The sequence below is a fragment of the Pseudopipra pipra genome, chromosome 1 (genome assembly GCF_036250125.1).
Source record: "Pseudopipra pipra isolate bDixPip1 chromosome 1, bDixPip1.hap1, whole genome shotgun sequence".
Taxonomy (NCBI): Eukaryota; Metazoa; Chordata; class Aves; order Passeriformes; family Pipridae; genus Pseudopipra; species Pseudopipra pipra.
This window is the reverse complement of record NC_087549.1, coordinates 71,499,979-71,521,800: the sequence shown is the minus strand read 5'-3', so window position 1 is coordinate 71,521,800 and position 21,822 is coordinate 71,499,979. Positions and strand designations below refer to the sequence as shown.

Sequence of the window (21,822 nt, the reverse complement as noted above, 5' to 3'; positions counted from 1 at the left end):
AAACTCTGATGGTGTTTAAGAAGCAACTGTTTGCTTATTTTTTGGGTTACAAATTCATCCGAATCTTAATTTTTTCTTCTTGTCTTTATTAAGTTACTGTGTTATCAGCTAACACAAAAAATGAGTAGGTAGCACAACACCCCAATGTTCAAAGAGAAAGCAAAGAATATCTAATTCAGTTGTAAACTGTGGACTGAATCCTAAATTTGTCACCAAGGAACACTTTTAGTTTCCATGCTGAAATCATCACGCTATATTTTAATATAGCATATAACATGCTAATATACTATCTTAATAAACTCAAATTTAGCATTAAACAGCATTTGAGTTTGTGTTTTGGGGGGTTTTCCATTATGTTTATGCTTATGGGAATTACAGATAATAATTTCAAAACTGCTGAGCAGGAAAAGACCTTTCTTAGTTGCTAATAGCAAATTAGAAGATATGAGTAATTAGAGTATGGCAGCCCAGGTCCAGTGACATCTGACTAGTTATTGATCAGCTGTTGGGTAACTGAGCTAACCAGGAGGATATTAAAGCCTATCTATCAATAAGAAAGTTTATGAAACAAGTATTTCAAAAGTTATAAAGGGCTATATGTAGACTTAATATGAATTCTGTGACAGCTGAAGCATAAATTCGTTGCAGATAGGGGCCTTAAATAAGCGTTCAGAGTGTGTCTCTTGGCTGTCTTGTATTTATTTACTTGTACTGAGTGAAGTACCTCATGAGAAGCTGAGAATTATTAACTCTATGGACTGGTGATCAGGGCTCTCAAATAGGACCCGAGATCCTCAGGTACAAATGTAGTATTTACAAATAATATGGATAAATAATGCATTTAGTTGCTGGGCAGGGTTTTAAGTGGAGGGCTATAATCCTAAATAAGTCACTTTTAGATATTAGGGGGTAATCAAGATATTATATATATGGGGTTTTTTTAAACTGATTTTCTGTGGGAAAGGGAGTTTACACATATGCTATATCCATGTGCAGTATCTTACAGACATATGATATGAACTGAGAAAAGGGGAAACTGTTGAAGAATTAATATTACTTACTTTTTCAGCATAGCAGATTAATTGCTTCTGCTCCTTGTTTTTGTTGGGTTTGTTTTGTTGGGTTTTTTTCCTATTTTTTTGTCTCTGATAGTGTTTTGGACTCCTGGGAACAAATGGAGCTGGAAAAAGCACAACATTTAAGATGCTGACTGGAGATATCATCCCATCTGCAGGACGTGCTGTTATTCGGACTCCTACTGGGTAAATAACAAGAGTTTGATCAGAATAGTGCTAATTGATAATGCCAATGATTAAAGACTCAGCACATCTTCAGTCCTTTATACTGTACTCTAAGGACCTGTTTTGTTCCTTTTTAAATGTCTGTTGCTTTGTTAAGTCTCTGTAGAAAAGCATTTTAGCATTATTTAATTCTGTTTGAATGCTCTGTTAATTGAGAACAAACTTGCATGGTAGCAAAAGAGTAGACTCTAAGAAGCCTTAACACACATCCTTTTAAAACTGTAAAAAAAAAAAAATCTTAACATACAGTATATTCAGATGCATGGACATATATCCCCCATAGTAGTGCTGCCCCCAAAGGTTTCCAGGCTTAGTCTGATGAGTAATGCTTCAAGTGAGTACTTTTAAAATGTTTTCTTACACTTATGCACTTCAGAGACTGTAATTAATTACTTGATCAATATACTATGTAATTAGGATAAGAAGCAGTGTTGGTGAGATTGAGGCTAACTTCGATGGAGTGATAAATGAATAATGGACTTTGGGTTAGATGTAACCAATATTTATCATTTTCCCCAACAAAATTGGAAGGGAAGTAAAGTTATTTTTTTTGGTCAGTAGTAAAATGTATATGTATATATAAATATGTATTTTGGGCTAGTTCAGTTTTAAAACTTCTCTTTTCCTAGATGATGTACATTTCAAAATTTGTTTTTGGACAAGGAGAGGTCAAGGGTTTAATTAAGAAATTTTTAAAAGAAGAATTTTTCAGTTTCTAAAATGACAAGTTATTTTTGTTTAGAAATTCAGTGTTTTCATAGGTCAGTATTTTCTCACTTCTCTACAAAAATAATGATCAGCAGATTTAACTTCAAAGAGTAAATAGTTTCAGTCATTGCAAACTTCCATTTTATGAAAGTTTTACACTTATTTTGAAATGGACAGCATCACCACTACCAAACATAATTTTACTTCACTGTGTTTTGTCATGTCTTTTACAGCAAATCATCAAAAAATTGTTAATCATAAAGCAGGAATGATTTAGGGAAAAAAAAGGGATTTTAGGAAAATTATTCTTAGAATAAGAAATTATGTGAGTGAACCTTACAAGGATTAGAGAGAATTTTAGATGGTTGTTTTCATTCATAATTTCCCAGAACAGAAGACAGAACTTTTCAGATATGAAGCAACAACAACTATAACAAAAGTGATTAAAAATTAGATAAAAATCAATATTTGATGTTCTTTGGCACTGGTGGAAGGCTTTATACTGGGATATGATGGAGGTCTGAGGAGGATTTGAGATTTAGAAAAATAAAATAATCTGTAATAATTTCTTTTTATAAAATGTTGCCATCATGGCAGTATTTAAGCTCCCAGGTTTTGTTAAGATTTTGAGAGGTATTTTACTGTAGATTTTAATGGGATTTGTGGTTGGTCCCACATGTGCATTTATGAATCGCATATGGCTTTTTCTGTACAACATGGTACCAGGTCTGTATTTGGGCAAATGATGTGATCTGGTGTGACAATTCTAAAATTTTAACATCCACTTGAAAGCAGGTATAAAGTTATAAGAATATAATTCATCATCACATATATTGGCACTTACACTGCTGACTGTTTGCATAACTTATTTTGTTAGAACCCGTAAGATTATTTAAAAAAAACCCACCTTATAAAACAATTTAACAATGCTTGTATTCCTCTTATCAGTCTTGTTATTTACCTGTGGCTAAACAGATAAAAATTCTTCTGAGGTCAACTTTATTGTGCTACTGGCACTTGACAATAGGTTAAACACTCTCCCTGGACATTATGTGTGCCAGTTTCATTTTTCCATACTGTTTTTATAAATCCAACATGAAATCATATGTTAAGATACAATGTTATTTACCATATACTAAAATATAGGTAATGGAATTTGACACATTTAGAAGGCCTGAGAGAAAGCCTAAGACAGTTGCATTTCAGTGTACAAAATATCCTTGACAACATTAATTATGACTCTGTATTATGGTGGTGTCAATCAAGTTTATGGATTATTTTTTTGTGTGTTTGAAGTGGCAGAAGTGAGTGTAAAACCCATATTCCCAAGTTTTCAAAATTTAGCACTAACTCAAAAAGGCAAGAGCAAGAGCTGTTGTTACACAGTAGCTAAACCTGAGGAAACAAACAACTTTGAGGCTATGAGAAGAAATTTATGTCACTCCTGACTTTGTTCCTTGCAGCATATTTTGTTAAGTGCTGTTGAACAGATCGTGGTCACTGTGTTGCTGTACAACTGAAATTCACTAGTGGACAAGTTTGTTGGCTCTCCCATAGCTGAGATGGTAACCACAAGGTCTGGAGTACCCTTCTTCAGCAGTTGAAGAATGACTGAAGCTACTCATCCCAGGGACTTTTTGGTGGACTATTCACATTTAGGCCTCAGATAAATGAAAGAAGGGGAATATTACAGTAAGAAGTTTTCTCCTTTTCTTACTCTTGTAATGTACTCAAAAGTCTGATGTTCTTGGCACAGAGAAGAGAGGACAGTGAGCTGAAGAAAGCAGTTGTTGATCACAGCTACAGAAAATTTGCTGGTCAGCAGATCTGGACTTCTTAGTTCAAAATTTACATCATGAAGGAGTTTCCATAAAGACATTACCTCTGACGAGTATTTCTGATGAATAATTGGGCAGCAGCTTAGATCTAGATCCCCACTCTTTTGAGTTTGAATGGAAAGAACACAACTTTTGTCCCGTGTGATCCTGAAAGGATCAGATACTGTAATCTAATGGATCCTTCCAAGAATCATTGAATGGTTTGGGTTGGAAGGCACCTTAAAGTTCCAAGCCCCTTGTTCCAAGCCCCTAGTTCCAAGCCCCTTGCCATGGGCAGGGACACCTTCCACTAGACCAGCTTAATCAAAACCCTGTCCAACCAGGCCTTAAACACTTACAGGGATGGGGCTCCACAACTTTTCTGGACAACCTGTTTAAGTACCTCACCACCCTCACAGTAAAGAATTTCTTCCTATCTAAACTAAACCTACCTTCATGATACATTCTTCATGATCAAATAAGTAAATGAATGTGCAAAATTATTATTATAAATATTGGAGACTTGCATGGTTTAAATCCATGCAGAAAATCCTTGATTCATAACAGTTCCCATTTCCTTGAATAACTATGCTTGAAAGTTCCTCGTTTAAAAACCAACCAACCAACCAACATATAAACAGAAAACCCAAACAAACCCATATGTACATTTTCCTGATTGCTGTTGTAACCACTTAACTGAATTTTAAATTAAGTCAGAAGTGTCTTTTTGAGGCAGGTGCACTGAAAACAGCCTTGAATTTTATTTAACAGCTATTGCTCCTTTGAACAACATGATGACTAGAAATGGAGGATGAGCTTAGTCAAAGGTACATGTTGAATGCAAAGTAAAATTTTTGGAAGGTCAACCTAAAACTTTGGAAGTGCATGGGATTACATAGAAAGAGCCTTGCACACTGAAAATCAATTTGAGTTGAGAAGTCCTGCTAGGTTCTCAAAGAAAATTGAAAAAATATACTTTTTAGAAGCAACTGTTTTAAGAGCAGATTCACAACATCTGCAAGTACTTTTAAAAGATTTATTGGCCTCTAGGTTGGTTGTTTGCTGGTTGTTTAATACCACTAAAATAACCCAAGGAGCATTTTCCTAGAATCTGCGAGAAAACTGTCTCTGTTTTCATAACAAAAGCTTAGTAAAATACATAAAAGCTAGATGTTATGTAACAGTTTTCAGTATCACTAGGTTCATAAGACAGGGTGTTATTAAGTGGGAATGTTTATTAAATACTAGAGCCAGCTTCATCTTTTCTGCAAATCAGTGTTTCCTGGCATTCTTCTTGATGGGGACAGGCTTTTGAGGAAGGGAAGGCTTCTGATCTGCTTTCATCATGGTTTTCTCTTTCTGATACATTACAAATTAAGTAGACATTTTAAATGCACTATGTGTCTAAATTTTGTATTTCATTATTTATGTGGCAAATGCACATTTATATTATACAAGCTGAGCAGTATATCAAAAAACTGTTTGTTTGGTTTTTTAATTTTCATATCCCTCTGGATAAATGGTGAGAATGTTTTTAGGCAACTTACAACATTTGCAAACCCATTCTGGCTGCAACTGTTATGAGACAAAGTCTCATAACATAGTCTAGTAAGAGAAATAAAAGGAATTTATCACCAACCACAGCCAATCTTGTGGAGATAGTGCCATTCACAGGGGATTTTGTCTTTTTTATTATTTTGTGTACCTCATTAACATTGCCATTTTCAGTGCAAATGAAACATAAAAATAATTAACATCTCACGAGTGTGTCTCCACATTAGGGATATTTGCAACCTCAATATTAAAGAGTTCCAAAGGAACAAGCAGCGTTGAAACAGTTACTTTAGAAGATGTGGAAATAAAGTACTGATAGCAAAGTACCAGCAGTATCTTTTGTAAAAGGCAGAAATATTAAAAACAAAAGTGAAAATTACTAGAAAGGAGAGTATTTTAATAAAACTTGTTTCCTTGCATCTACAAATTATGGTGTTATAAGGCATTAGGAGTCTTACTGGCTTTTGAACAACATACAAAAGAGTTGTGAAGCTTAGATATGTGTAAAAGTTAACTGCATGGTCTGCTTGACATTTAGAAGGGTTTTTTGTGTTCTCTGTATCACAACTGTTCCTTTTTAAGAGTACAAGTGGACTCAAATTAGCTTATGCTTAGCTCTTCTGTCATAACTAGATTGCCACCAATGTGGGAGCTGGCTAAATGAAAGGTAGCATATAAAACTGTAAACATTTTTGTAGTTACATTTTCTGTCAAATAGCTTGAAGAAGTAAGGTCTGCATTAAATATGTACAAAGAAAAGCTGACACTTAACAAAGTAGCAAAACAAAGGAGAACAAAGTGAGTCTTCATAGTCTTTGAATGTCTGCTGGGCTGATGTATCAGCAGATTCTGTACATCTGTTCCACTTTTTCTGTGTGTGTGAGTACACGCTGGCCATTCTTTGTTTTCTTCCCCTTTCTATACTTTTGTTTAAACCTTCTTCAGTGTCATAAAACCTCCCTCAATTGAGGAGCACTAAACACAGCTTTGAAGAGAAATTGTCAAAACCCTTTCAAGTGCCATGTCAAGGTCAATGTAAAATAATGAACAATGTGACCAGTGGTTTATCTGCCTTTTTGGTGCTCTCTATTACGCAGTCTTTGCTGTTGTACTTTCCTGCATAGGGTTGACTTTAAGTTCGTACTTAAAATGTAGTGGGGTGCATATGTGAAAAAATGAAAAAAAATGCATAAACAAGATGTCATCTTGTTCATAAGTTGCCCCACTGAGAATGGGAGCATTTGGCAGTCTTCCTCATGTAATTAATTTATCTCCCATGAATTTCCATCTTCCTACCACACAGAGATCCTCCATGACAGCAACTCCCCATCCTATTTGAACTAAGTGTCAGCCATCTCAGCTGCTGCATTACAAAGTCATAGGACCAAAGAATGGCTCTCCAAGGAGGGAAAAGTAAAGTATTTCTTTATAGCTAGAACTTGGACTCTTTTGATAGGTATGATGTTCAGCTTGATAAATAATTAAAAATGTGATTCAAATAGCTTAACTTGAAAGGCAGAATAAATTTACATTGATATAATGGCTGAGATGGCTGTTTTTACACTGTATATCAGTATAATTAGTTTAATTATAATGAAGCTATAGTTACATTAATTATATTTTAACCTTGATTTTTTATAATGTTAATTGAGCATTAGTATGCACTGAATTGAATATGCAGTTAAAAGGACAATGTAATGTCTAAGTACTTTTGCAATTTGTAAATTTATATTTCATTTTGACTAATTAATGGAATTTATCTCTCTGCAGAAGCCATTGTAAGTGCCATATATATCACTGCCTTTAACTGCATTCAAAAACTGTAGAAAAAGCATACGAAAGTGAAGCAAAGTACACAGTTGAGTCAATAGTGAAACAATGTTTTCCAAAAACAGCCATAAGGCTGATATCAAGGTTACTTAGTTGTTTCTAGAAACTGAAAACTGAAGTTTACTTTTGAACTACAGTACACAACCACCTATATATGATGTTACCTGTAACCACTGTAACAAACAAGAAGGAAATCTAGTCTCTGCAATAACCAGCCTAGCCTTCTGGAAACAAGAGGTCCAGTTTATTCAGCAGGCAACAGGTTTTGTCCAAGATCATTCTCTCTCATTCCAGTGTTTTGGTTTCTTTTCAGTGCCAGCAAAACCTTCCTGAGTGGAATGCCCCACACCTTCAGGGCTGCAATCAGATTGCAGGAATTCCTTTAATTGTATGGAAGAAATGGACTAATGTAAAAAGCCTTGAAATGATCAGTGGAGGAACAATTTTGAATCAAAATTTTTATTCAATCAGATTTCAATTTATTATCCCCAGTACCTTGAAAGTCTGTCAAGTTTCTTTCATCAATAGTACAAAACTTTAAGATGAGCACTCCAAACTTGGGGAAGTCTTTTTGAGTCCTGGACTTTTTTCCAGGATAATTTGCACCAAAATGTCATAATTCTCACCAAAGTACTTAGAAAGATATGGAATACAAAATCTTCCATGCTTCAAGTGCTAGACTGTTATTTTTCTTGAGGATGCCAGATATTCTGTTGACCTTTTTCAAAGGGGTTCTAGAAATGCAATTCTGCAACTTTAAAATGATCTTTAAAACGTAAAGATTTCTGGACATGTTCTGTTCGTGTCATCTGTTGCAGCTGTTCCACCTTAAAGGAAAAATTAAATAGCAAGTGAAACTATTGATTGAACATAACAAGGTAGTCTAAAAAGGAAGGAGAAACTTGTGTTCCATGTTAGTTTTGTGTCGTATCTTGACCAAGAGATGTAACCAAAGTTACTAACTGAATTTAAAGTAACAATTATGTAGTGTTTTTATAATGATACAGAGAGTTCTCTATTAGTGTAAAAGACTGATTTCCTGCCTATAGTTTTTAGATATTACACTGAAATTCATTGTGTCTACTATGGTATGGACAAAAGGCCTGAGAGGGGTTGGAATCTGTACTTATATGTTCTTTCTCTCTATTTATAAAATGAGCTGATTTTTTCTTCCTGCATGTTTTAGTTTAATGTGATAGCCTAATGAGAAATGCTGGCATGCTGATAATAAAAGGACAGAAAACAAACAGGTGTTTTTCTCTAGCTTGAGAAAACAAAATCATAATTTTGCTGCATGTTAATCTATATTTCAGAAAATATTAAAATTGTATTTCTAATTTGATTTTTATAACAGCATATATGAAAGTGTCAAAGAATAAAAGGATTATAATTACTTTAATGAATGGAATCAGAAATTTAAAAAAAAAGAAAAGGGAAAAGCGTTTACAATATATCATTTACTCAAAATGTTTTCTGGTATCATGCCATCATTAATTATATTAAAACTTATCATGTGTTTTTCCTTCCTCTATTATTTATATATATATATATATATATAAATATATATTATTCTGTATTCAGAAACCTGACTAAACAAAACTGAAGGATGGCATCCAGCATTTTAACTAGGAAATCTACTCAGTGATATTGCTGGGGGAAAAATAGGCATTATAGTGTACAGTCAAAAAACCCCTCTGAATAAGAGACCTTTTTTTTCCTTCTGGTCAGATCGACAGATGCAGATATGGGGGGGGACGGGGATGGAATGGTCCTTGAGTTCTTTAGTGAACACAGTAGAATGTCTGTGTTAATGGAAACTTTAAGAGTTCAAGGTCAGCACTAATGGATAAAGTTGCAAGATAAGGACCAAACAGAGTAAAAATATTAAATGATGTATTCTCACTGTGCCCTTCCTTTACGAAAGCTAATGGTCAGCGGGTGGGATATTGTTCACCTAAGACTGGGTGCTTTATGGAGGCACAACACTAAAATCATATATGTACAATTACCAGTGGGGACACTATTTTTATTTCCTAATGCAAACTGAGTAAATATGGTCTACAGCTCTAGCTAAAGAACATTAGATGTCTGGCTTTTTTTGCAGCTGTCCCTACTTAACTTTTTGTTCTTCATGGTAGGGACCCACATCAGACTAGATGTGTCTTTCCAGCTACAGGGTTCATGCTAAGTAAATGTCCCTGAAATTATCTCTGAGTGCGATTTGTTCTCTTGTGGCTGAACTTGGCATATTACCAAAAGCCCAGCCTCTTGTTTCTCAAAAGACAGCAACTGTACCAAAAGAAAACCTTGTGAGTGTGCATGAATCTTCCTAGTAAAACAAACCTCAGACACAGCATCTAGATAACATTTCACTGTGGATAGTTTTCACTATCTTAGAGTCCATTAAATAAGGAATCTACTGCTTCTGACTGGCTATGCAAATAGATTGCCATTAATCAATCCATATCTTACATAAAAATTACCTTAGAAAAATGATTTAATTTGATTTAGGTATGGCTGAAAACTGAGCCAGTAAAAATTCTATATATACTTCATTCAAAATAACCTATAAGTTATTTTTATATTACAGATATATTATTTTATATTATAATACAATATTCTATATAATATATAATATCTATATAATATTTTATATTATGGATATAAATTAATAAGGAAGTACACTTCTGGTTTCCTCTTTTCCCTATCATCCTTCTATTTTTTGCTAACTCTTTGTTTAGAGAGGTCTCTACAAGCACTTACAGTCCTTGGACCATCCACACCAACAAAGATATTAAGATTTTTTATCTTTGCCATTAAAAGCAAAGGACCATTCTAATTAGTCCACAGCAAGGCTTGTCATAATCATGTTAATTTATCTTTTAATAGCATTAAAATATAGTTTGATGCTGAGGTTCCTTATGTAAAATGCAGAATTTGTGTTTTCTTTTTCTCTCCAGACTTCTGAATCTTGTTAACGGGAGATACATATTTATATTTTCACTAGTGCTGGTATTTGTATATCCTGAAGTTAATACATTTGCTTTGTGTTTAACTGATTAATCATATATTTAGTTCTCTTAATCAGATTATGTGGAAAACCACTAAGGGGAAAAACAATCTGTTACTCAGAACCTTTTGAAAACTTTTTTCTTTCAAAGCTCAGATTTTTTTATTGTTAAGTATCTTCATCTTGACAGGTTTTTCTGTACATGTAAATCAACATCATTGAGTGTTAAATTAGATGTTGGAATAAATAGGATAGATTTAGTGTTATTATGGGTAATGAGACACCCTTGCAATCAAGCTTGCTTCTTTGCAATGAATGTAATTTCAAGTAATGCTGTAGGGCTACAAAGTGAAGTCCAAAGTCTTTTAAATCAGGATAATTTTATACTTTCTCCTATATTATCTTTTAAGCTACTAGGCCTTAATATCCTGTGTTTTGTTTTAGTCTTGTAGTTTAGAGAATGCATGCATGTGTACATGTGGGCACAGACACACAAAGAATACACAGCAACATTTCCCTCTCTTTCAAGCCCTACCCCTTCAGTACTGAATGTAATCAGTATGAATATAATATTGAATATGATATAGTATCAAACAGGAACACAATGTGGTTTGAAATATATCTCCTCAGAGAAGATTCTACCAAAGAGATAAGGGAGGTAAACCTGGTGAGGATTAATTGTTATAGAGCTGTCTTCCTTCTGTGTTGATCTCTTGACCTTGACGCACACACACGCATGCACACATGCACGCACGTGCACACTGTTACAGTGATGACTCTGAAGAGGTGGCTGTCCTATCCCAAAAAGGACAAAAAGCAGGCCCCTTGCCTGTGGGTGGTACTGCAGGAAGTAGTCATGGCGAAGGGTGAAGAGACTCAAACTCATTTACGTATGGACTTGAGCCTATGTGTTTGTCTTGTATCCCAAGGGTGAAAGCCAGGGCCATGGCTTTTTTCAAGCAACATTCAAGTCTATTTCTTTAAACAGGTCTGAAATGGATATACTGTCTGCTAGCTCTGAGGGCATTCTCATTGGCTATTGTCCACAGCAAGATGCCCTGGATGAACTTCTAACGGGTTGGGAGCATCTTTATTATTACTGCACACTGCGTGGAATTCCAAAGCAGCATATCCATAAGGTAACTATCCATAACAGATTTGCAGATGGAGCTGAAATCACGTTGAGCTGTGGGTTTATAAAACAATTGTACTTTTTTTAGCGGGAGAGACTATATAATATTTCATTTTAACAATTTTAGTAATGAGGTTTTTCATTACTGCTATTTTATTTAAGTAATGTGGAATTTTTCTTACTTTTATGCCAATTCAAAACACAATAACATCACCAAGGATAGTAAAATGACATTAATGCAAGTAAAATCTTGGGCACAAAACCTTAAAGAAAATAAATTTATGAATGGTTCAACACTTTCACTATCACACTTGAAGAACTGGGAGAGTACACCACGTATTTTGAGTCATGTACCTCCAAAAAACTCTTTTCTTCAGAGATGCGATTAAACTCACAAGGAATTAAAAATTGTTGAATGATTCTGTAAAAATAAATGAAACATCTGGGTGCTGAGATGGGAGCTGTCAGCACTCTGCTATTTTAAATTTCACAAGATGGTAGCTGCATTCAAGCTTCATGCTGAGAGCAGTCCCTTAAATGCTCCAGCTGCCATAATAGGCCTGGGGCTGTCCAAGGAGAAGAGGCCAAAGCCGTGTCTGAAATGCTTTAAGAGCTTACTAAAGCAGATGTTGACAATATCTGAGAATATCACTGAGAGATTTTGAGTTTACAGATACAGGTGTTGCCGTGCTGACAAGCAAACTGTGATCTTTTTCTGTAATGAGGCAACCAGTCAGCCAATAACAGAAATTAACTACAGATATATTGTAGAATGGGGGGGAGGTGTTTCTGTATCAGCAGATGAAAGTTTATGATCTGACCCGACTTGAGCAGCTCAGTCTTTTCTGCTTAATTGCATCTCTATTAACATGAGAAAACTGGAATATGATATGAAATGGTATCTCTCAATTCCTGTTCTATAGATGGGTCCCACGTAGTAGCAACAGCTCTAGCACTGCCTGGATAACCTCCTGCATGCTGCCTGCTGTCTTCCTTTTGTTTTTCCAGAAGTAAAACTGTATGAATTTAAATATCTTTTTTTTTTTTGTACCCACCTAGCATTTTCCTGGCTCTTGCCTTAGGGTCTGATAAGTGATTTACAATCAATTCTTTGATTGCATGTGAGTGAGGGTTGCTTTCTCATTCTCTGCAGCTTTTTTTTTTTTCCTCAACAGATAGACATCGTTCCAGAAAAAAATATGATTCCTGCATAGGACACTGAGTATTCAGAAACAGCTGCCATTGTGTCCTAGTAATAGCATCAGGAAAGGCAATACTTTGAACTTTTGTTTAAAAATTCTTAAGCTGATAATTTTGTTTTTTCTGGATGAGAGCTTGGGGAAAATAAGAGATTCTTGGAAGTCTTTGATCCCTGTCTTGGGCAGTATCCTGGCTGGACTTTTAACTGACTTTTTTAACAGTACATTTATTGCAGGCTGCATAGAAATAATCATATAGTCTTTTGGTTAGTTGTTTGCTTTTCCTGACTTCTTTGTGGTAGTTTTTACTTTCTATTACTAGCAGAGTACTGAAAACTTGAATATGTTTCCCTTGATCTAAAAGAAATATATTAAGTGATAATTGCCATTTCACTAAACTCCTCAACTACAATTATCTGTTTTCTTCGTGAACTGACAGTTTCTCTCTAGCAGTTAGGCTAAACCCCTATCATCAGTAGCATCTATTGTCATGACACTTTAATAGACAGAAAAATGTCAACATCTCCTCTAGAACTTTGTAGTCATTCAAAAGGAAGCAGTAAATATCCAGACATCTTATTGATCTATGTTACTGACTTCTTTTGGTCCTAGGTGTAATTTAAAACAGGAATCAAAGTTTAATCATGCTCTTAAAATGTTATAAACATGGCTTTTAAGCTTTTCTGTCACAATTTGCCAGGAGAGGTGTCTTTGAGTGAGAGCTAAGTAGGCCTCTAGTGCTATGCTACCTTCCTGGCTCCTGGAGTCACAGACTCTTAGCTATTGTTTTATTATAGTACTCATGGATGTGAGGAAAGAGCTGTTCAGGTGGCACTGGCAGACACGTCCTTATTAGTAATACCTCATCTGCACACAACTGGAGACAGGCTTTGGGAAGTGTAAACTGAGTCGTGCATTACAATGGACTGTTAGTTCTTGAATCCTACACTGTCTGCAGCCCTGCCAACATCAGGAGAGTGTGTCTGTGTGTGCATCTGCACATAGATCCTGCTGTCATTGCTTGATTTGTGACTCCTTCAGGTCATCTGGCCTCCAAGCAGCAACTGTTTTGGAGAATGAAGAGCAAGGTCAGGAGCTATGTGGAAGCTTGAGAATGGAGAGAAATCTGTGGTGTGCTTATGGGCCTGGATTTCATGGCAAACTGTTCCATGCAGCACTAAACTTTTCTTGAATGACTGGGAAGGTTTCCAGGTTGTGATATGAAGGGCAGTACCAAGAGATTTTTGTGCTGTGCATGCAGGGTGTCCTGCTGCTTGTGTGTGTGTAATTGAATGCTACTGCAAATGCTATTTCTTGTCTGCATTCCGTGAGGGGCCAGGAGGGTAACCTGGCTTTGTATGCTTTCTCTGTAGACAGTGTGAGAATAGTGCTCTCTCTGAAATATCTGGCATTCATGAATTCCATTTCAAATGCAAAAATATTAGGAATAATTTGTGTACCTAAGAGCTTCCCCTTTGTGATCAGATCCAGCTATTCTCTGGGCAATTAGTAGACAGCTACTGCAATGTCAGTTCTCAAGACCATTTGGGGAAGAGTTCTTCAAGTGGTGTACTAAGTCGTGTACATGTCACGCTTCAAATGTATGAAAATGAGTCATTTAGACATAAGTTATGCTACTGTGGAGTACTGAGAGAAGAAAAATGTTAATCATCTGATTATCCTGGACCTTACATGATCTGGATGTAGGCTTAGACTATTCTTTATAGGTGGCCTTCTGTTCCTTAGTATCGCATTTGTGATACAGAGATCATTCTTCCTTTCAGTTGTCTTAATTTTCTGTCTGCATAGATTGCAGTGCAGACTTTGTTGCCATATGCTCACGATCAAGGCATCAAAGACTGAAAATAATATTTATCTGTTCTTGTTTACCTTCATCCAAAACTGAAATGCAGCTATCTCAGAGGAAATGTTTTTGTCAGTGGGCCCTGTGGACTGTATGGCACTGCTGTCAAGTGTTCAACAGCTGCTGTGCTTCAATTCAGAAATGGCTGGTGCCTGGAGAAAGTGGGCCTATTAGTTGCCTATAAAAAAAATAAGGCCTGATAATGCTTTGGAATAGCAGCTGTATGGAAACGAAAGCTGTTATTTTCTCATCATTCCCTCCTGTCTATGATAGAGTGCTCCAAGCTTGCCTCAGTGTTTACCAGTGAGTGTTCATGCTAATATGCACAGATATATATTCCAGAGAGTACATTGGTTTGATATGGAAAGAAAAATAAATTTACTTTGTTTTTTAATAAATTTGGTGAACAGGCAGGTGACTTACAGGATGTGTTGCTGTTGAAGTTGTCTATTGAAACACTGAAAGGACCAAATCTTTTGCTAGACAGATTTATCAGCAGCAGGAATTAAGTGCCTGATGTAAAGTTGAGTGCACTTAATGTTCCAAAACAGTAATTAAATCAATGGGAAAGGAGGAGAAAAACGGGTCATTTACTATCAATATTAAGTTTCACATGTAATGTGAAGTTTTGCTATACTTCACAAATCTACTCTGCAAGTTTCTTTTTGCTGCAAAATTTGGAAAAGTTAGAGTAAGATTTTGGGCTGTTTAGACAGCTACTGATTTAACATGGTACTTTTAATTCTTATTTTTATTTCTTTAATAGATTAACTTTCTATATCTCAAATTGTTCAAAAAGATATCACACAGTTTGTTAAAAATTAAAATTATTAGCACAACATTAAATGACATCTCTCATTAGCATTAAAATTTGTGTTGCAAATTTTAAAAGAAGCTTCAAGAGGCCTTCTGAGGCAACTTCTTAGAATGTCAGTATGCTTTCTCTTTACATTAAGTCTCCAGGTAGATTTTTGTACTGATTACATGTTATATTCTGTAGGTGCTGGAAATGGGAGCTTGTGAATTCATTTACTCTTTGCACGTTTGCTTTTTTTTGGACCCAAGCAGAATTAGTGTGTACAGTTTTATGAGATTCTGGGATAAAGAATTATTTTCCTCCAGAAGTTTGACCATGAATGTAAGAAACAATTCTGAGCTTAATCTGCAATCAAATAAATACTGTTTGGTGTAGAATTGATGAATGATTTCTATTTAGGATGCTCAAACTACACTCAGTTCCTGACACTTTGAATTACTGCTTTGGACATGTATAGTTATTTTTCATATGACTCTAGAATTCAATGCATGTTTATTATCATTTGTACAGAATATGGTACACATTTTTAGTATTGGGTCAGGTTTGCGTTATGAGGATTTCTTAAAAAAAAATAACAAGCAGTTATGCATTGTATTTACTGTGTCAGAAATGATGCAAAACAAATACAACGATGGATACAGCCTTCTGAGTGAAGATAGATGTGCTATAATGTTTCTAGTCTTTGAATAGATTGAGTCTTCATTAACTCCAAGTTTTTCTGGATAAAACAGACTGAAAACTTCCCGTACTACTTAGTTTTTTACTTGAATATTAGAGGTAACTTTCAAAGAGAGTGGAAAACCATTAGCACTAGCCAGCCATGGCTAGGCTTCGTGAATGAACATTTGAGGAGGGCTCTACCCACGTTTGTTTAGCCACAGCCACAAGCATGCTGGTGGCTAAAAAGACCAATACGAGACAGGCACGTCCGGTTGCAAAAGACACAACATAAAGACTCCTTAGGTGGTATATTCTGCTAGGCATGAGTCTTTCTGTGTTGTCTTTTCTCCTTGAGAGTGATCCTGCGTGCTTTCTCAAAAGCATCAGCAGCGTTATAAATAGTTTGTCTCCAGACCTCTCAACTGGAGGCCAGAGTAGACCAGTTATGTTGGTCAATACGGCCAAGGTTGAGATGTTGTTTCAGGGAGTCCTTGTATCTTCTCTTCGGGGCTCCTCTCTTGCGGCAGCCGGTGGCAAGTTCACCATAAAGCAAGATCTTAGGGAGGTGGTGGTCCTTCATCCTTGAGATGTGTCCTGCCCAGCGCAGCTGTGTTCTCAGCAACATGGCCTCAATGCTTGTGACTGCTGCTTGTTCTAGAACAGATGTGTTAGTCACATAATCTCACCAGTGGATGTTTAGGATTGTACGGGGGTAGTGTTGATGGAAGTGTTCTAGCAGTCGCAGGTGGTGGCGGTAGATGACCCATGATTCAGATCCATATGAGAGAGTAGACAGCACAATGGCTCTGTAGACACTGATCTTTGTACTTTTCTTCAAGTGTTTGTTTTGCCAAACTCTTTTATGAAGCTTTCTGAAGGCACTATATGCCTTTGATAACCTGTTGTCTATCTCCCTGTTGGCGGATTTTCGAGTTTAGGAACAATAGAGTTTTTGATCATGAAGCCGACTCCTGAGAGATGCTTTTCGGTTCTGGGCTTACCTGACCAAAAGAGTGCGTAACCAGCACCATGTTCTCTGAGGCTGCCTTCCTCGTGAAGGCGAACTACACTGAGAGCAGCAATGTCGATGTTGAGACGTGACAGTTCATAGGCAATTAGGGCAGAACGATGCTCAGGACGTCCACTATCCCCTGAATCAAGTGTGGTTCTGATGTTCCAGCATGCTAGAGTTAATTTGGGTACACCTTTGGAGGCAGGTGTATATGCCTTTGTCTTTTGATCTTTGTGTGACTGCATTTGTAGAAGATGTCGCTACAGGGCTTTGCAAACGTGAGTAAGGCCTTCGAGCCTGCGCAATGGATTTTTTAGGTGAGACGCAGTATGGGTAGAACTGAACCCACCCTTTAATCCTAAAGTTCATCTGCTGGGGCTGAGAGAGCTTGGATGGTGGCAGCGAGGTCCTCAGGACGTAGGTTTAATTAGAGTGACCGTCTCTTAGATGATTGGCCTTACAGGGCTAATCGAGATCCATCTGCCTGGGTTTAGAGTTGTCCATCTCCTCTGTGTGCTCCGGGGCTCCCCCTCTCATCTCCCACGAGGGTACAGTTCGTGCCAGCGAAGCTCCCCCTCTCTTGCTCCTTTCCGCACCCGGGGCTGGGCCCAAGTGCCCAGGGCGGGACCAGGGCTGCGCCACGCACACATGTTCCAGGGCTGGTTGGGGCCGTGCCACCACACGCATGCGTTCCCATTAGCATTAGTGGTTACATAATTTTCATCACTTACTGCTTTTCAGTGGAACGGACGTGCCTCTTAGTTCCCTACTGGATAGAAGGCACCATGCCTACTTTAACCTTTGCATGTGTGCAAAAAGTCGAGTTACGTTACAGCTTCTTCTGAAATGAATGTAGTCTTTAGGAACTCCACAATGTATTCGAGGGTTTTGTTTAGATGTTATAGATTGACTATACCAAAGCTAGGTGAACTAACCCAAACTAATTTTGGAAAAACCTTTTGTTAAAGATTTTATAATTGATGAGAGAAAAGTAAATAATTTTAAGGAATATTGTAAAATAGGAATAGTTAGCTGATAGATATAAAGTCTGTTATAGTCTTCATTGAGAGTGGAGGGAGGAAGGGAGGAAAGACTTTAAATACATTACTACAGCCATGACTAGATGTGAAATATCTTTATGGTTCAAATGCGCTCACAATGCATATATTTGCATATAACTCTGTGTCTTTTAATTTGGCCTCAATGTTACCAACTTGCTAAATAAATTGATGTATCTCCTCATTCTTCACTGCTGAAAGTAATTGAAACCATAAATAGAACACCATGATGAATATGACAAGGAGGGATAGAAAGTGCTTGTGTATATATCTCACAGTCACTAAAGGAAGGAAACCATTAGAATTGTAAATCTCTGGCATAATTGTGTGTATCTGTATCTGAAGATTGGTCACATGTTCAATTCTGACTTTCATTTAAAATAGTTTAAGAGGTATTTTTGTATTTATTTTACAAGATACTATGATACAAACAACTGGTTATACAGAAAAATGGAGATGTGCAGGCTCCTCTACAATATACCTAATATATAATATTTCTAATTTCATTCAAATCAGTGTTTCACTGTTGTTTAGATCATATTGATGAAGCTGAGACATTACTGAAAATCTTATGATATGTATTAAAGAAAAGAGAAAAAGTTTTGAGGTCATCTCTTGAAAGAAGAATAAACTCTATATTCTAATATTTGCTGAAGCATACTCTACAATGCTCCTTTGAAGAGGGTAGCAGGAATAAGAGGTAAATAACAGGGAAAAAATTAGGAATCAGGAAGCTGACCATTCCTTCTGCCTTTAGGTTGCTATTGTGATTCAGCCCCAAATCTGTTTTAATTTGATATGTTTTGCACCAAAAATGCATATCTAGATATCAAGCCAGATTGTGGTGTGCACTGTGATAATCTGCAAGGTTCATCTTGTAAGCTCTACACATTTAAAGCAGCAGCAACGTGGGTACTACGAAATGATTCCCACCCCTTTCTTTTTACCTTAAGGAGACTTTGCCTTGAAAAATTCCTGTAGCAGAAGACTTGCTAGTCTTTCTCTCCTTGTACTAAACAGGAGATGGTGTAGTCATGTGTTTCTGCACTAAATGCTTGAGTACATACCAGAGAGGTGAGGATTCTATGTGTAGAATTGTAAATCTTGCAAAGTCAGTTCTTTTTAATGTTGCTCCCTATAAGGAGCATTATGTTCATGCCTGACACATGATTGAGTCTCCTTGGGGGCTACAGACTACAATAAGAGCCATCTAACTTGCATGTTTTTTTCTTCTCTCTCTGGCACTATTCCTTGACCTTCTAAATTCTTCCCCATGAGGCATTCATTGTTGCTTTAAAAGAATGGCATTTTGTTTGACTTAGAGTTTTGATAATATTTCAGAGCAGTCTTAGAAATAGTTGTTCTGGTCATATCTAAAGGGTAGTTTTTACTACATTTCAGTTGTGACACATAGGCCTCTTTTGCTTATTGTTTACTAATAATAGGTGTTAATTTTGGTGTAAACATGAAATGACATATTCTTTTCACCTTCTGATCCTAATTTTTTATAAGCTCTTCTGTGTAATTCTGTGATTGTTGGTGTATGTGTAGGAGGATAATCCTTCTGTCAGTAGCATTCATGCATTCTCAGTGATAGCAAAGTCAGTTTAGTGGAAAGGATAAGCTGTCTCCCATATGCTTTAGAGGACATCACTTTATGGGTTGTTTTGGTGTATAAGGAGATGTGTATTTGGAAGTGAAAAAAACGCACAAAACAAAAGAAAGCTCAACTGTTATATCTTAGAATATAGTTTAGGTGACTAATCATTTATAAAGCCACAGAATATCTGAATTTGCAGCACTTCTACTGATATACAAAAATAGACTGTAACTGGAAATAAGTCACTGTGAACTAACCCTAAAATAGCAGAAGACTTGAACTTTTCAGTATAAAATTACCTGTGGGTTGTTTAACAGTTGTTAAGACTTTTTTTAAAAATTTTTCTTCATTTAATGTAGTCAGAGCAATATTTATGAAATGTAGCTTTTATATGAGAACATGCATTGCCGTCAGGTTCCACATTCAGGTACACCAAACACAAGTGACTATAAATACCAGTGTGAGGATCATCACTAGAATACTGCAGATTCTTGCCACTGCAGTGTTGTTCCTGCATAGAGAGAACTTTCTCTCAGAAGTGTCTTATTTTTATAACTAGCACTTCAAAAATCTTGCTAAAATGGTCACAAATATCTTGATCATTTCCAAAGGAGTTTGCATAAAACTGTCTAATAAAAATATTATTATGCTCATGGCAATTTGTTTGCGGTGAATAGTGAATATTAATTCACAATATTGTTTATTGAATTGTTTTTTTCTATTGGATTTTCTGAAGTAATTGGAGACTGTCCATCTGATGTGACTAATCCTTGCAATCCTTCCTTGCTTTCTGCTGAAGGCAATGCAGAGGGTGCAGAGGGAATGAACCACTGGGGTGCTCTGGCAGCTGATTTCGGGCAACCATGCAACTATTTGTTTTACAAGAATCTCCCAGCTATCCATACATACAGGTTGAAGACATACCTGCTCTGTTACAAAGTTGATCACCTCTTGATGATACAGCCCCCCAGACACATGCCACTAAACACTTGCTGCTTTCTTTGCAGGAGGGATTTGGCACTAAGGAGTAGAAAAGTTGCTGCTGTGATCCTCATGTTTTTGCAGGTCTCCCTGGATGGTCCAGCACTGACAGCTGATATAGATGGACTAAGGCTATTGCTACATTTAAAATTCTCTAGCACCAGTATTTGAGGGACCCTTGTATGTTAGAACTGTGTCTGACAGGCGAAGAAGAAAGGCTGTAGGGGATGGCATGAACATTGTCTCCAGATGTGCTCGTCTGCTTGCTCAAATCACACATTCTTTAAGTAATTAAACCCAAACCAGCTAGGGTCAACTTACCCCTCTCAGTTATTACAAAGATATGTTAATTTAACCCTGTTACCTTTTGTGTCTAAGAATCTGTAAATCCTTCATCTGTGCCTTGCTTTTCTGACATTTTCATCTTTTTCTGTGGCCAATGGAGAATTTTGTCTCTTGAATTTTCAGTCTTTAAGATGTTTGATCAAATAAATACTGGAGAATGAGTGAAATGAGAGAAATTTTAGATCATTGACCTATTGACACAAACTGAATGCAAATGACTGTTCCAAGAAATGACAAAGCCAGATTTTCTGTTTGAGAAAATCCTTATCCTTTTTGGAGAACTAAGGGGTTCCAGAGAAGCTTTTTGTATGTGTTTAAGATTCAAAATAATAATATGCAGCCAGTGGGGATTAATAAGGAAACAACATGTACATTTGCTTTATATTTATGAACAGAATATTGTTTTAGTCTAAGCACAAATGCTACCTGATCTGACTCATCTTCGTTGGTCTTCAAATTTCTGAACCACAGGTTGCAGAGGACCTTGTTAACCGGTTACACCTCAATGCCCATGCTGACAAACTGGTGAGAACATACAGTGCTGGCACAAAGAGGAAGCTCTCTACTGCTGTGGCTTTAGTTGGTAAACCCCAAATACTTTTACTGGTGAGTAAAGGTAACACTGTGCCTATGATAAATGGGTTACATTGAATTTTGTTCTCTTGTATGTTGCTTTAAAGAAAATCAGGTAGTTTCCTGATCAGTCAGGGAGTAATTGATACATGGAGGTACAACTGTACTCTTTGTTCTATTCTATGAATACCTTTAATTTTATTCTCTAGTGCTCACAAAAATTGAAAGTGAAATTGTTTTGGTTTTTTTTTTCCTTGGCTTAATTGGATGAGCAGGGAAAAAAAAGCCCTAAACATAAATAAATTGTAGCATCCCATGGCCCAGACACATATTCAATTTTTTTAAGATTTACCCAGGTAGA

The 21,822-nt window shown here is 36.4% G+C and overlaps 1 protein-coding gene across 1 annotated transcript in view; it reads left to right on the top strand.

Annotated features, from left to right (window-relative positions):
• ABCA13 (ATP binding cassette subfamily A member 13) overlaps nt 1-21,822 on the top strand; it is a 171,420-nt gene that overhangs the window by 128,868 nt on the left and 20,730 nt on the right. Inside the window, exons 48-50 of the mRNA XM_064660769.1 lie at nt 1,153-1,262; nt 11,209-11,359; nt 21,360-21,494. Coding sequence (XP_064516839.1) covers nt 1,153-1,262; nt 11,209-11,359; nt 21,360-21,494 — 396 coding nt within the window. The remainder of the gene's footprint in view (nt 1-1,152; nt 1,263-11,208; nt 11,360-21,359; nt 21,495-21,822) is intronic.